Genomic DNA, 11,465 nt, shown 5'->3' on the forward strand with positions numbered 1-11,465 from the left:
TTTTCTTCCTCTTTATTTTAATTGTTTGATTTGATATCTTTTCATTTTCGATTTTTATACCGAATGATAAATGTTCAAAAGCGCAGATGAATGGCAATTTCATTTGCTTTCTAATTTCTATGTGGTCAATTGTTGACATTTCCTCGGCTGATGGAAAGTTGAATTGAACGTGCCAAATGAAATTTATTGCTTCGATAATTTGTGTGGCATCCTCCATTATAGGGAAATGTATTATTATTATTTTAAAAGGCAATGGACAGGCGAAGCAAATCAGCTGGACGTCCTTTTTCTGTTTTGAAGAAAGCATTTGAAAGCCAGCTGCCCCGAAAAAGCATCTGCTGGAAAAAAGGAAGAGACAGAAAGTATGATGTTTGCTTGCATTTTTATTTTTGCATTTTTTGAGTGTTTTTTTATTTTTGTGATTCCAATCAGTTCAGAGGAATGAAATCAACAAGAATAAATAAAATGAGAAATATGCGATTATTCTAGCTGAATCTTACGGACAGACAGCGAGTGCCATTTATGAAGATAAGGAATGAAAGCATTGGGCGTTTATTGGAACTGGCCATATTTTTTGACATTGATCAAAAATGGAATGGAGGTGAAAAGAAAATGTTAATCTCATTATTCACAGAAAAGTCTGAGATTGAAGCATTTTGCGGAAGAAAGACAAGCAAAGGGGATGATTGGCGAATCTGTTTGCAAAGTTATTTGAATCGAGGAAGAATAGGAAGAGGAAAATGAGAAGAGGAGGAAGAGAACTGAGCATTTGGGCATTTGTGAATGGTGAAATGAAGGCAGATAAGGAACTTGCACAGCACAGTCATTGGAGCCTTTCAGTTGTGTTTGTGATGTTTATGACTTCAGCTTTGGAGAATGGAACAGCAAATGTTTGTTTCTGAGTCACGCATCAAATTCCTCAAAGGAAGCAGTGGACTTTTTCATTGAGCAGCCAAAATGTGTGATGATGGTGATTTCATTGCTTTCAGATTCTGTGTTGGTCATTTTCATTTGCCTTTCATTCGATGCATCTTCTGACCTTCCAAAAATGTTTCTTCTGCAAACATCATCTTCATCTTTATCATCATCATTACCATCTCTTTCGCCTTCTTCTTCTTCCAAATTCCTCTTTTTGAATCAACAACAGAAACATCAACTTCTTCTTCTTCTTCTTCTTCTCTTTCTCTCTAACTCATTCTCAATCATCATCTTCTTCTTCTTCTCCCTCTTCCTCTTCTTCCTCTTCTTCCTCTTCTTCCTCTTCTTCCTCTTCTTCCTCTTCTTCCTCTTCTTCCTCTTCTTCCTCTTCTTCCTCTTCTTCCTCTTCTTCCTCTTCTTCCTCTTCTTCCTCTTCTTTTCCTTCTTCTTCTTTTCCTTCTTCTTCTTCCTCTTCCTCTTATTCTCCAATGGAATCAGCATTTGATGGGCACGTTCCCATCGGCTCCTTCTCATCTTCATTCATCTTCATCTCCTTCTCTTTCTCTTTCTTCTTCTTCTTCTTCTTCTTCTTCTTCTTCTTCTTCTTCTTCTTCTTCTTCTTCTTCTTCTTCTTCTTCTTCTTCTTCTTCTTCTTCTTCTTCTTCTTCTTCTTCTTCTTCTTCTTCTTCTTCTTTCAGATTGTTTTCTTCGGACTCGCCATCATCATGTTTTCGTTTTCACAGCTGAAACACGCAAAATTATTTTTTGACCTTCTTGGCCATAATCTTTTTTGCCTTCATCGCCTTCAAGTTTGATTTCTTCCTCTTATTCGACTGCACATGATTATTAATCTTCGTCTTCGTCTTCGTCTTCGTCTCCGTCTTATTCGTTCACTTTTATTTTTCAGAATGGAGTTTGCGAAGTTATTTCTGTGGAAGCAGGACAAGAGATTGGACTTTGGCGATTATTATTCTTGGGAGAAGCAGAAGGGAAGCGAAGACAGGACGAATGGGCTTTGTGGGAAGAACGGAGCAATAATTGGAGAAGCAGAGGAGAAGAAGAGGAGAAGTTTTTTTTTCATATTTTAATATAATCTTTTGATGATTGTTTGGATGTGACTCGCATTTGGAGGGAAGGGAATGGAGGTGGATGCGGAAGAGGACAGGAAGAAGGAACATCAGCGCTGGCACTTTGCATTGGAGGTGTGGAGACAGAGGTGCGACAAGGATGGATCGAGGTGAGGGGCTGACCATGAGAGGGTGTTTTGCACCAAAGAGATGCAAAATATTGGAGGCATTTATTTTTTGATTGGGAAAAGGATGTTGAGGAATGAAGTGGAAGAGATGGAGGATGTGCGGTGGAGGAGCATTGATGTTTTTGGGAAAATGGAAAGAAGAAGAATACTATTTGCGAAAAGCGATGGAATGGGGGTTCTTCAAATGGAATGCTTATATCTCTTCTAATTTTTTATAGAAAGGAGTTTGTGGAGTTGTTTGAGTGGAAGAAGAACAGAGGATTGTAAATAAACGATTTTTGGGGGCAGAAAGGAAACGAAGATGGGGCAGATGGGTTTTGTTGGTAGAAAGGAACGATATTTGGAGGAGGAGAAGAAAATCAGTGAAGAATGATCATTATAAAAGATATAGGTTTGCCTTTTTTAATTACGATTTTTCATATATTATTTTTTTATGAAATTGGATTGTTTTGCAGGTATATTTTATTCCAATGAATGAACATGGAATGCGGAAAAAGAGGATATAAAATGCATTAAAGAAGTCAGAAAATAATAATTGAAGTGGCGCTTGGTGGAGTGAGCAGGCGCAAAATATAAATGAAAGGAAAAGAGAAGAAGATATTTTTATTTGAAGGTTTTGGAAGGCATTTACGATGAATCTTGTTTAAATCAAAAAGGAATGGCGGAAAATTGATGACATGACAGAAGAAGAAATTTGAGAAAAAGTCGAGAAGAAGAAAAAGAAGCGGAAGTTGGAGCAGAAGATAGGGAAAAGAAAATGAGATGAAGAAGGAAAACAAGAGGAATTGGAAGAATGAATTTTTTTTTTGGAGCATTGGAAGAAGAGCAGAAAGAAGGAAACGAGATGGTAATATGAATTGAGGGAGGACACGAAGAAGAAAAAAGAGAAAAGAGATTTTGGAGGAAAATAGAGGAAAGTCAGTTCAACAAAGAATTATTCAAAAAAGGAGAAGGGAATATCCTCAAGAACACTATCAAAAAGAACATCTTTATGGATGAAGATTGCAGTATGTTTTGTTTTTGTTGGAGATGATGGAAGGGATGAGGAGGCAAGGAATGGGATGATTCTTTGAGAAAAGTGGGCGAGAGAAAAGGAAAACAAGGGTATGACATTTTTATTAATTATATTATTTGACTATTTTTTATATGATTTATTGTTTTTTCTTTTTATTTTGTTTGAACAAAATTGTTTTTGCTGGCGTTTTCGTAAAATTTCAAGGGAGTGAAATTACATCAAAATACAGAAAGTGAAGGTCAATCAGCAGAATCAGTTTGGGAAAGAGCTTTATGGGATCATTAATTATAAAAAGGCATTGACAGCGAAGGTCTGTTATAATTTTTTATGAGATTCATAACATATGCTGCAGAAAGAGGAAGGAAAAGGGTTGTAGAATAATTTGAGATTTTGATGAAAATTGTATTGAGAGGGATGGTGCAGCCGAGAAGTGGGAGAGAGGAGGAGGAAGAAGAGGTGGAGAAGGAAGAGAAGAAGGAAGAGAAGAAGAAAGCGAAGGAGGAGGGAGTGTATTGGTGAGTGAGTCGAATTTCTCATCTTTTTGTGTGTCTTCAGCCCCGTTTCTGGCACCTCCCCTGACACGCCTTGTATCTCTCACCCAGCTGACCTTCTTCAACATCTCCACAAATCCACCAAAAATATCACATCTGGCTGAAGGGCTGAGCCAAACATCATTTCTGATGAGTGGGTGTGAGTTTGTATCGGTGTGGGATGTTTATGATGGGGGCATTGTTCCCTCACTGAACAGCCCCTCATCATCCTTGGCTGCCTCGAACACCTCATTTGTCAGGTGCTATCGGTCTCAGAATGTTGCAGTCAGCGGGAGTGAAGGGAATCCATCGAAACCAGTGAGACAGCAAATTTCTACAGATTTAACGAATTCGTTCACTTGGTGTGTATGGAATGGCTCAAAAACAACTGGGACAAATTATGATTATTCTTATGGAGATTCAAATGGCGGAGCGATTTACATGTATAACAAGGCATCTGGAACACTTTCTGTGAAATTTTGTTCGTTCAATGATTGTTATGCGCATTATGATGGCGGAGGAATTTTGTGTGTTTCTGTTAATTCTATCAAAATAGAGAACAACTCATTCAATGCTTGTACAGCAAAAAATTGGGCTGGAGGAGGATTGTATGCTTATAATATAACTTCTTGTGTCAGGATCAGCGGCTGCGAATTCAAGAGTTGCAAAGCGAAAATTTATGGAGGAGGTTTATGTCTCGATTCTTTTAATGTTTCTGGATCTGGCTGCATTGGAACAGAAAATGGCAAAGGGGAGAGCGCTTGTGTGTTTGAGTGTTTCTTCACTTCGTGCTCCATTACAAATTCGAATGGCGGAGGGATGTGCTGTTACAATGTTCCAGCTGCATTCAAAATGAGGAGCCTCCAGTTTATTTCGTGTTCGGCATATTCACATGGCGGAGGAATGAGATTTGATCCAAACCAACAAACAGCTCCAAGCAACAACATTTATTGCTATTTCTTCTTCTTCCACGATTGCAGTTGCACTGATACCACTCCATATGGTCATGATTTGTTTTTCCAAGATCTATACAATCTCTTCTCATCGAATAATCCGTTTTATGAATCGTACACAACGAATAGCAATGATACGAGAGTGTGCCGTTATTATTTATCAGGCAGTTGGACGTATCAGCACACAGAAAAGATGTGGTGGCTGAGCGTCGGGATGAAGGATCGGTATGTTGGAGTGAGTGGAGATGACACAAATAATCTGTGTGGGATGAGTGAGGCAGCACCTTGCAAGACAGTGGGGCATGCAGTGGGTTCGAGCATGGCGCAGCTGAGCTCGACAATCACGTTGCTGGGTGGGAGGGATATGAGCGAAGAGAAGACAATCAGTGTTGAGGAAAAGAAGATAATAATAGCAGGGAAAGGGAAGAAATTGAAAACGATTGGGATGAATTAGCTTTTGGTGAGAGAAAATCACAGCTGCCAGAAGCAATGGGAGGTGTTTTGCGGAATGCGACAGTTCCGAATGCCAGAAAAAGATGATAAAAGATGAAGGAAAAATGCATTTGAAGATGATAAATATTTGAAGAACTTTTGAAGAAGGGATGGATTCAAAGGAGAAAAAGAAGGTGGAGAAGCAAATGAATGGAAAATATTTTCTTGCATTATTTTTTTGGGAAATTTGCTGAGAAGAGAATAAAGAACAAATCAGTCAACTTTTTTCCTCAACCCAAAGAAAATGAAAAATATGTGAGGAAAAACATGGATTTTCAAGAATTTTATGCATAGTACATTAAAGCCTCCTTTCTCGAATAACCTAACAGTTGCTTCAAAAAATTAATAAAAAAATAGATTTTCATATCTTAAATACATTTTAAGAGAATTTTTTATTTACAAAAAAAATTCTTTCATAGAGTAAATTTTTTTTTCAGTGAAAACACCATTAGCGGGTATATTTTGCCCCATGTGTTATCCTACAGAAGCATCTTTCATGAACATTATTGCAAATGCATAAACATCGACGATGCTTTGAATTAGAATTAGAATTTTTATTTATTTATTTTTTTATTTATTGGCTTGTTTGTTTGTCTTCAGCAATTCAATTAATGTGGAAAAATTTATTGTGCAAAAATTATTAGTTGAATAAATAAATCGGTACAACAAATTTTTTTAAAAAAAAACATCTGATATTGTTATTTTCACTTTTTCGTCTTATCGCTCAGTGTTTCTTGAAAATTTTCAAATCGAAATTTTTTGAGAGAAAACATATGATATCAAAAAGCAGTCAAGTGCTGATTGAAAAATATGAATTATTTTTAGTTTTGTAACTGTTCTTTTTTTCGAGGCATATTTCCCACATAATCATGCTATGCTTTGTTCAAGATTAGATTACCCAGGGTCGACTTTTTAATGGGACTTTTTTATTTATTGGTACTTTTTTGTTAATATGTCTCAATCAACCATGAGCTCCCTGTGACTTTCAACACCTCAACACTCCTTTTAAACAGTTTTCGCACTGTTATTAACCAGTTTATTTTTCCATTTTTGTTTATTGCTCACAGAGATATTTTGTTTTTTCGTTTATTTTAAAAGAAAAAATTTTCAGCCAACAAGTCTTTTCAAAAATATTTGAAGTTCATTTTTGAATAATGTTAACTTTGTCAATTTGTCTAAATTTTTTGAAAAGTTCCTTTTGTTTATTTTCCAAATTATGTTCCCACTCATAAACATTCGCTGTTATGAAAAAATAAATCTTTCTGATGTTATTATTTCCATTTGAGTGAAGTTTCGTGAGTGGGAACATAAATATGATCGAAATATGATCGAAATATGAAATTTTTTCTTTATTTGGAAAATAAACAAAAGGAACTTTTCAAAAAAATTTAGACATTTGTCATTTCAATTTCAAGTTAAAGAATTATGTTTTTCATGATATTTTCACATTTCAAATTTTTTGCAACATGAAAACAAATATTTGAGTTTTTCTTTGTGAACATGATGAAGTGAAATTAATCAAAATATTGAGAATAATACTGACTTCCATACTTTTTTCCCACGAAACGTTGAAAAATTGTTTCACTCATAACAATATTTAACTTTCTCAGATTTCAAAATAAATTTTAATTTCACATCTGTAAATGGACTTCAATGATATTATGACACTTTGTTTTGAAGCCATGTTTAAATTCGAAAAAATAAATTCATTTTATTCAAACTTTTTCACATAAAAAGTTTATCAAATGTCCAATTGGGTGATTTTTTTTGATATCATAAAAAATTCCGACGTTTGATCAAAAATTAATTTCATTAAGGGTTGCTTTTAAAAAGAAAAATAAATGAGGAAATTATTCAAATATATTGCTTTATATATGGTTGTTGTTGTTTATAAATTAATTTAAATTTGTTTCTAATTGTTTTTGCTTCAAACTTTGAAGAAAATTCCTTAAACTTATCAAAAAATTACAAAACTTTTATAAATAGAATTAAACTTCAAATTAAATGCAAATAAAATATGAATGCAACAATTCAGATAAAGTATTCAATAAATTTCATTAGAAAAATTTGCAGAAAAATGTTATTGAAAATGAAAAAAGAATTGATTGGTTGAAATCAACAAATAATAGAAAAAATCAATAAATTTTTGACAATTAATAATTTTCATAGTTGATTCACCTACGTTCGCTTCTCTTTCAACTGTTTCGTTATCTTTCTCTTCTGAATAATGTAAAAATTTGAATTTTTCTCATTTCCACACTCATCATTAAAAAACTTCTTATTCCAAAAATATCATCTTCAATTCCCTTCCCAACCCCTTCATCCTGAGCACTTTTCGTATGAATTCGCTCTCCCAACTCGACACTCACCTTTCATAACGAGATATCCTGCTTTCATTCATTTTCACTCTTTTCCGCCTCCTGCCTTGAAAGCAACACAAAAATCATCAACAGGTTAATATTCATATACAGAAAAACAAATAAAGGCCAAACTGCCCTTCGACTATTTTTTGCCAAACAGCTTCATTTCCACAGCCATCATCATTCAAAAAATAAATCTCATCATTTCAGTCTCAGAATGGTCAAATTGCAACATGGAATGCATCTCCACAAAATATTTCATATATCTCGCTGGAGGGTCTTCTCAGCCCGTACACATTGTGATGCCTGTTCAAAGGGGTTTTTTCTGTTTTTGTCATGATCATCTCCTTTAATAATATTCTCAACCACCCAAAGCAGTATTTGATGTTTATCTCATCAACGTCTGGTGCAGGAGATATATGGGGCAGAGAGGAGATGGAAGAGGATTATTTGTGGCAGGGGGTGGGAGTTGAGTATATCTTTGAATGTTAATATTTCGAGAGGGGTTTTTGAATGAAAGAAATTCTGAGACAAAAAGGTGGAGAAGAGCAGATGGAAATTTGTAGAGGAAAATGTAGTAAATATGTAGAGAAGTGGCTGAGGAGGGCGAGGAAGATATTTGAGATAAATTGGAGAAATGGAATTTGGAAGAGAAGGAAAAGAGGGCAAAAGCGGGACAGAAGATGGATATTCTGAAATGTTAAGATGAAAGAGGGATATTTTTTGAGAAGAGAAAAAAAGGAGAGAAGATTTTTTGAAGATGGAAATGGAAAAGAAAGGAAATTGAGAGTTATTAACATTTTTTGTTTTTGAAGAAAAAGGAGAGGAAATTAAAAAAAGAAGGCAAATGACTTTGAAGAAATGCAGCTTAATTGATTAATAACAGAATATTTTCCAAAATATTTGCAATTTGGGTTTTTGTCTCGTTGCGAAGTTAACTTGTTAAATGAGATGTTTCATTCAGTAAACAACATCACATGGAACCTCCCCACTTCTTCCTTGGAATTTTTTTGAATTTTTTATGGATTTATCAATCACCAAAAATATTCATTTTCATCGTCCTTTCATCTTCTTCACTTTCTTCATTTTCTTCTTCATCATTTCCTTCTTCCTCACCTTCTCCAAATTCTTTGACTTCTTCTTCTTCTTCTTCTTCAACGTCATCATCAAAAACAGCAATTGTCAAATTCTTCGAGAAAGAAAAAATAGAAAACTGATCATCTTCATCTTCCTCTTTTTACGAACAGTTAGAAGTGAATTCATCACAAGAAAGAGCCGAAAAAGCAAAAATGGACGAAATCATCGAAGACTTCAAAAGAAAACATGCGCAGCTTCTGCCTCTTCCTGTGAACCCACCACAAGAAGCAACTCTTCAAAATTCATTTTATGTCCCTTGAAGACAAAGGCAAAAGAAAAAATAATCAAAATTCTTCACAAACATCTTTGACTCATTCATTTGCTGGAATGTGTACAGGCGCATCTCCGACTTTGACCAATGATTCCTTGCTTTCACTTCGTCGGCTATTACCTTCTCATTTACCTTCCTCTTCCTCCTCTTCATCCACATCTTCTCCAGCAATGACCGATCTTTCTCTCTCTCCACTCTTGATCACCCTATCGCTCTGAGATTAAAATGCGCTCAGCGTAAGAGCAATGCTCCCTCTCCTCCGCCGATGCTATCTCAAACGCTGTGCGCAAGTGGCTGCTGCTTCTGGTGCTTCACATTCTTCTTCTTCTTCTTCTTCTTCTTCTTCTTCTTCTTCTTCTTCTTCTTCTTCTTCTTCTTCTTCTTCTTCTTCTTCTTCTTCCTCTCTTCCTCGTTGCTTCGCTCTTCTTGAAACAGATTTCTGACAGGAGAAGAGCAGCAGATGAGGAGGATGAGACAGTTGTTCGGAAGAAGAAGGAAAAGACAATATTTTGTTCTCCCACTGGATGTGTTTGAGGCACTGCCGCTGTTTGCAGAGTTTCGGATGGTGGAGCGGTATGCGAAGAATCTGAAGAAAAGGAAGAAGTTAAAGGCAATGCAGATGAAGTAAAAGGGAACATATTAAGTTGAGGAAGGAATTAAAGCATAAAAATGACGAAGATAGCTGTGATGATGAAAAAGAAAATAAAACAAAATCAGAAGAAAACGAGAGTTTATCATTGATCAGAAGAGATTCTTTGAAGGAACTGAAGAAAAAGGAAGAAACTGAATGCCTTTCCGACATCTCCATCGTAAGTGATGAAGACGAGAGCAGAGATATGAAGCAAACAAAGATGAAGACAGTGACTGGTGCGAAGATATTACCATGTGCTTGAGCTTCAACGAGATTCTGTTGTGAAAGAGGTGCTTTTGATGGTCAGACCAAACCTTCTGCTTTCTCCAGCACCGATTGACGAGTCGACAAAAAGATCAGGAATGAGTGTGAATGCTTCGAAAATGAGGGGGATGGTTTCGAAGACGGGAAAGAAGAGAAAGAAGGGAATCATTCTTTGAATGAAAATGGAAACAAGGAAGAAGTTGAATGAGATGAAGATGATGGAAAAGATAAGGAAAAGAAGTGATTTTGGAGGATTTAATGAACAACCCCAAAGAAGTTGTTTCAAAAGCAAATATAATCAAACGGAAGTAAAAAAGAGTGCAAACGCCAAAGAATGAATAAAAAACGGCAGAAAATACGAAATACATTCCAATGAGCCAAAATCAGAGCCTCTTTCATCGCAAAAGCAGCAAAAACAACTCCCTCTCCCCCACATTCACCTTCTCCACAATCTAAACAGTGCTTTTCAGAACGATGCGCCTTTAGAAAGATGCACTTAACACTAGGAAAGCGAATGGACGGTGGATGGAGAGGAGTTGGAGGTTGTGCATTGATTGTGTACTGCCAAGAGATGGAAATGGGGAGAGGGGCTGTTGGTGCACCGACAACTCCGCTATCACCTGCTGTTGGAGGAGGAGGAATAGGAATAGGAATTGGAGGAGGATAAGAAGGGGTGACGTTGGGTGTGATGAGGATGAAGGATTTGAACAAAGAAGTGACAAGGGCGATGCAAGATGAGTTTCAGAATGAGAAATGGAAAGTGGACGATGAAGAGGCGAAGATCACGTTCAATTCATTGGAATCAGATGATCAGAGAGAAAAACAGCTTCGGCTGACGAAATTGCAGGAGACACAGAAGAAGAAGGAGAAAGAAGAGAAAGAGCGCAGGAAAATGGAGAAAATGACGAAGAAGATAGAGGAAAAAGACAAGAATCTGTGAAACAGCATCCAAGGAATACTACAGCCACATCTTGGAACAGGCACACAGATCAGCCAGAAAGAAAACAAAATGGCATGCGAGGTGCAGCAAGAGGCGAAAGAAAGCCAAACGCCATTTCTGACAATAGAGCGGAAATTGGACTGCACGCTGAATGACCTCGCTTATTCTGACCTGGAAGATTTGAGCGATGAACAGGATGTGCCCTGTCGTTATGTGCGTATCAAAAGCGAGGAAAACTGGAAATTTGTGTGGAAGATGAGGAAAGTTCCTGCGTATGCATGAATCTTTTCGAGGCAGACAATAAAGCGGTCGGATCTGATGAGTGCGCTGAAGAGCGTTCTAAAGCAAACCTGTGCGGAACTGCGAAGAGGAAACAGAAGAAACACACAGAAAGGGATAGAAAGGAGCAGGGAAAGGATCGCCTCTGCTGTTTCAGAAGGAGAAAATGATGAGAACATTCAGTCAGAGCAGTGTGCCTGGGAGGAGAAATGCACTATCGAAGCTGTTTTCTTTGCTGTCGTTTTCAAAGTCAGCTTATTTGTTCACGTTGCACACTTCAATGGCAATGGATCTGATGCAGAAATACCCTGCTCTCTATTTGGTTGCGCCTTTTGGTTCGGCTGCTGATTTTTCTGCAAATACAAATATTGCTCTTCATCCTCTTTTTCGTTGCATCACTTCGCTTGTCAATTTGTCCTT

The 11,465-nt window shown here is 36.7% G+C and overlaps 4 protein-coding genes across 4 annotated transcripts; 3 read left to right on the plus strand and 1 right to left on the minus strand.

Annotated features, from left to right (window-relative positions):
- Positions 1–1,198: 1,198 nt before the first annotated feature.
- Positions 1,199–1,645, minus strand: MONOS_15598 (uncharacterized protein; the record flags this gene model as incomplete). The annotated part of the gene is made up of 2 exons (XM_067868483.1): positions 1,199–1,395; positions 1,633–1,645. 2 exons carry the CDS (start codon positions 1,643–1,645, stop codon positions 1,199–1,201), a joined length of 210 nt encoding a protein of 69 aa, XP_067733184.1.
- A 181-nt stretch (positions 1,646–1,826) lies between these two features.
- Positions 1,827–2,167, plus strand: MONOS_15599 (uncharacterized protein; the record flags this gene model as incomplete). Its single annotated transcript, XM_067868484.1, has 2 exons — positions 1,827–1,986; positions 2,055–2,167. 2 exons carry the CDS (start codon positions 1,827–1,829, stop codon positions 2,165–2,167), a joined length of 273 nt encoding a protein of 90 aa, XP_067733185.1.
- Positions 2,168–9,861: 7,694 nt separating this feature from the next.
- Positions 9,862–10,493, plus strand: MONOS_16241 (uncharacterized protein; the record flags this gene model as incomplete). The annotated part of the gene is made up of 2 exons (XM_067869154.1): positions 9,862–9,928; positions 10,333–10,493. 2 exons carry the CDS (start codon positions 9,862–9,864, stop codon positions 10,491–10,493), a joined length of 228 nt encoding a protein of 75 aa, XP_067733186.1.
- Positions 10,494–10,835: 342 nt separating this feature from the next.
- MONOS_16240 (uncharacterized protein) lies at positions 10,836–11,048 on the plus strand (the record flags this gene model as incomplete). The annotated part of the gene is made up of 1 exon (XM_067869153.1): positions 10,836–11,048. One exon carries the CDS (start codon positions 10,836–10,838, stop codon positions 11,046–11,048), a length of 213 nt encoding a protein of 70 aa, XP_067733187.1.
- Between the last annotated feature and the right edge of the window lie 417 nt (positions 11,049–11,465).

The sequence above is a fragment of the Monocercomonoides exilis genome (assembly GCF_001643675.1).
Source record: "Monocercomonoides exilis strain PA203 chromosome Unknown scaffold8-1962414, whole genome shotgun sequence".
Taxonomy (NCBI): domain Eukaryota; phylum Preaxostyla; order Oxymonadida; family Polymastigidae; genus Monocercomonoides; species Monocercomonoides exilis.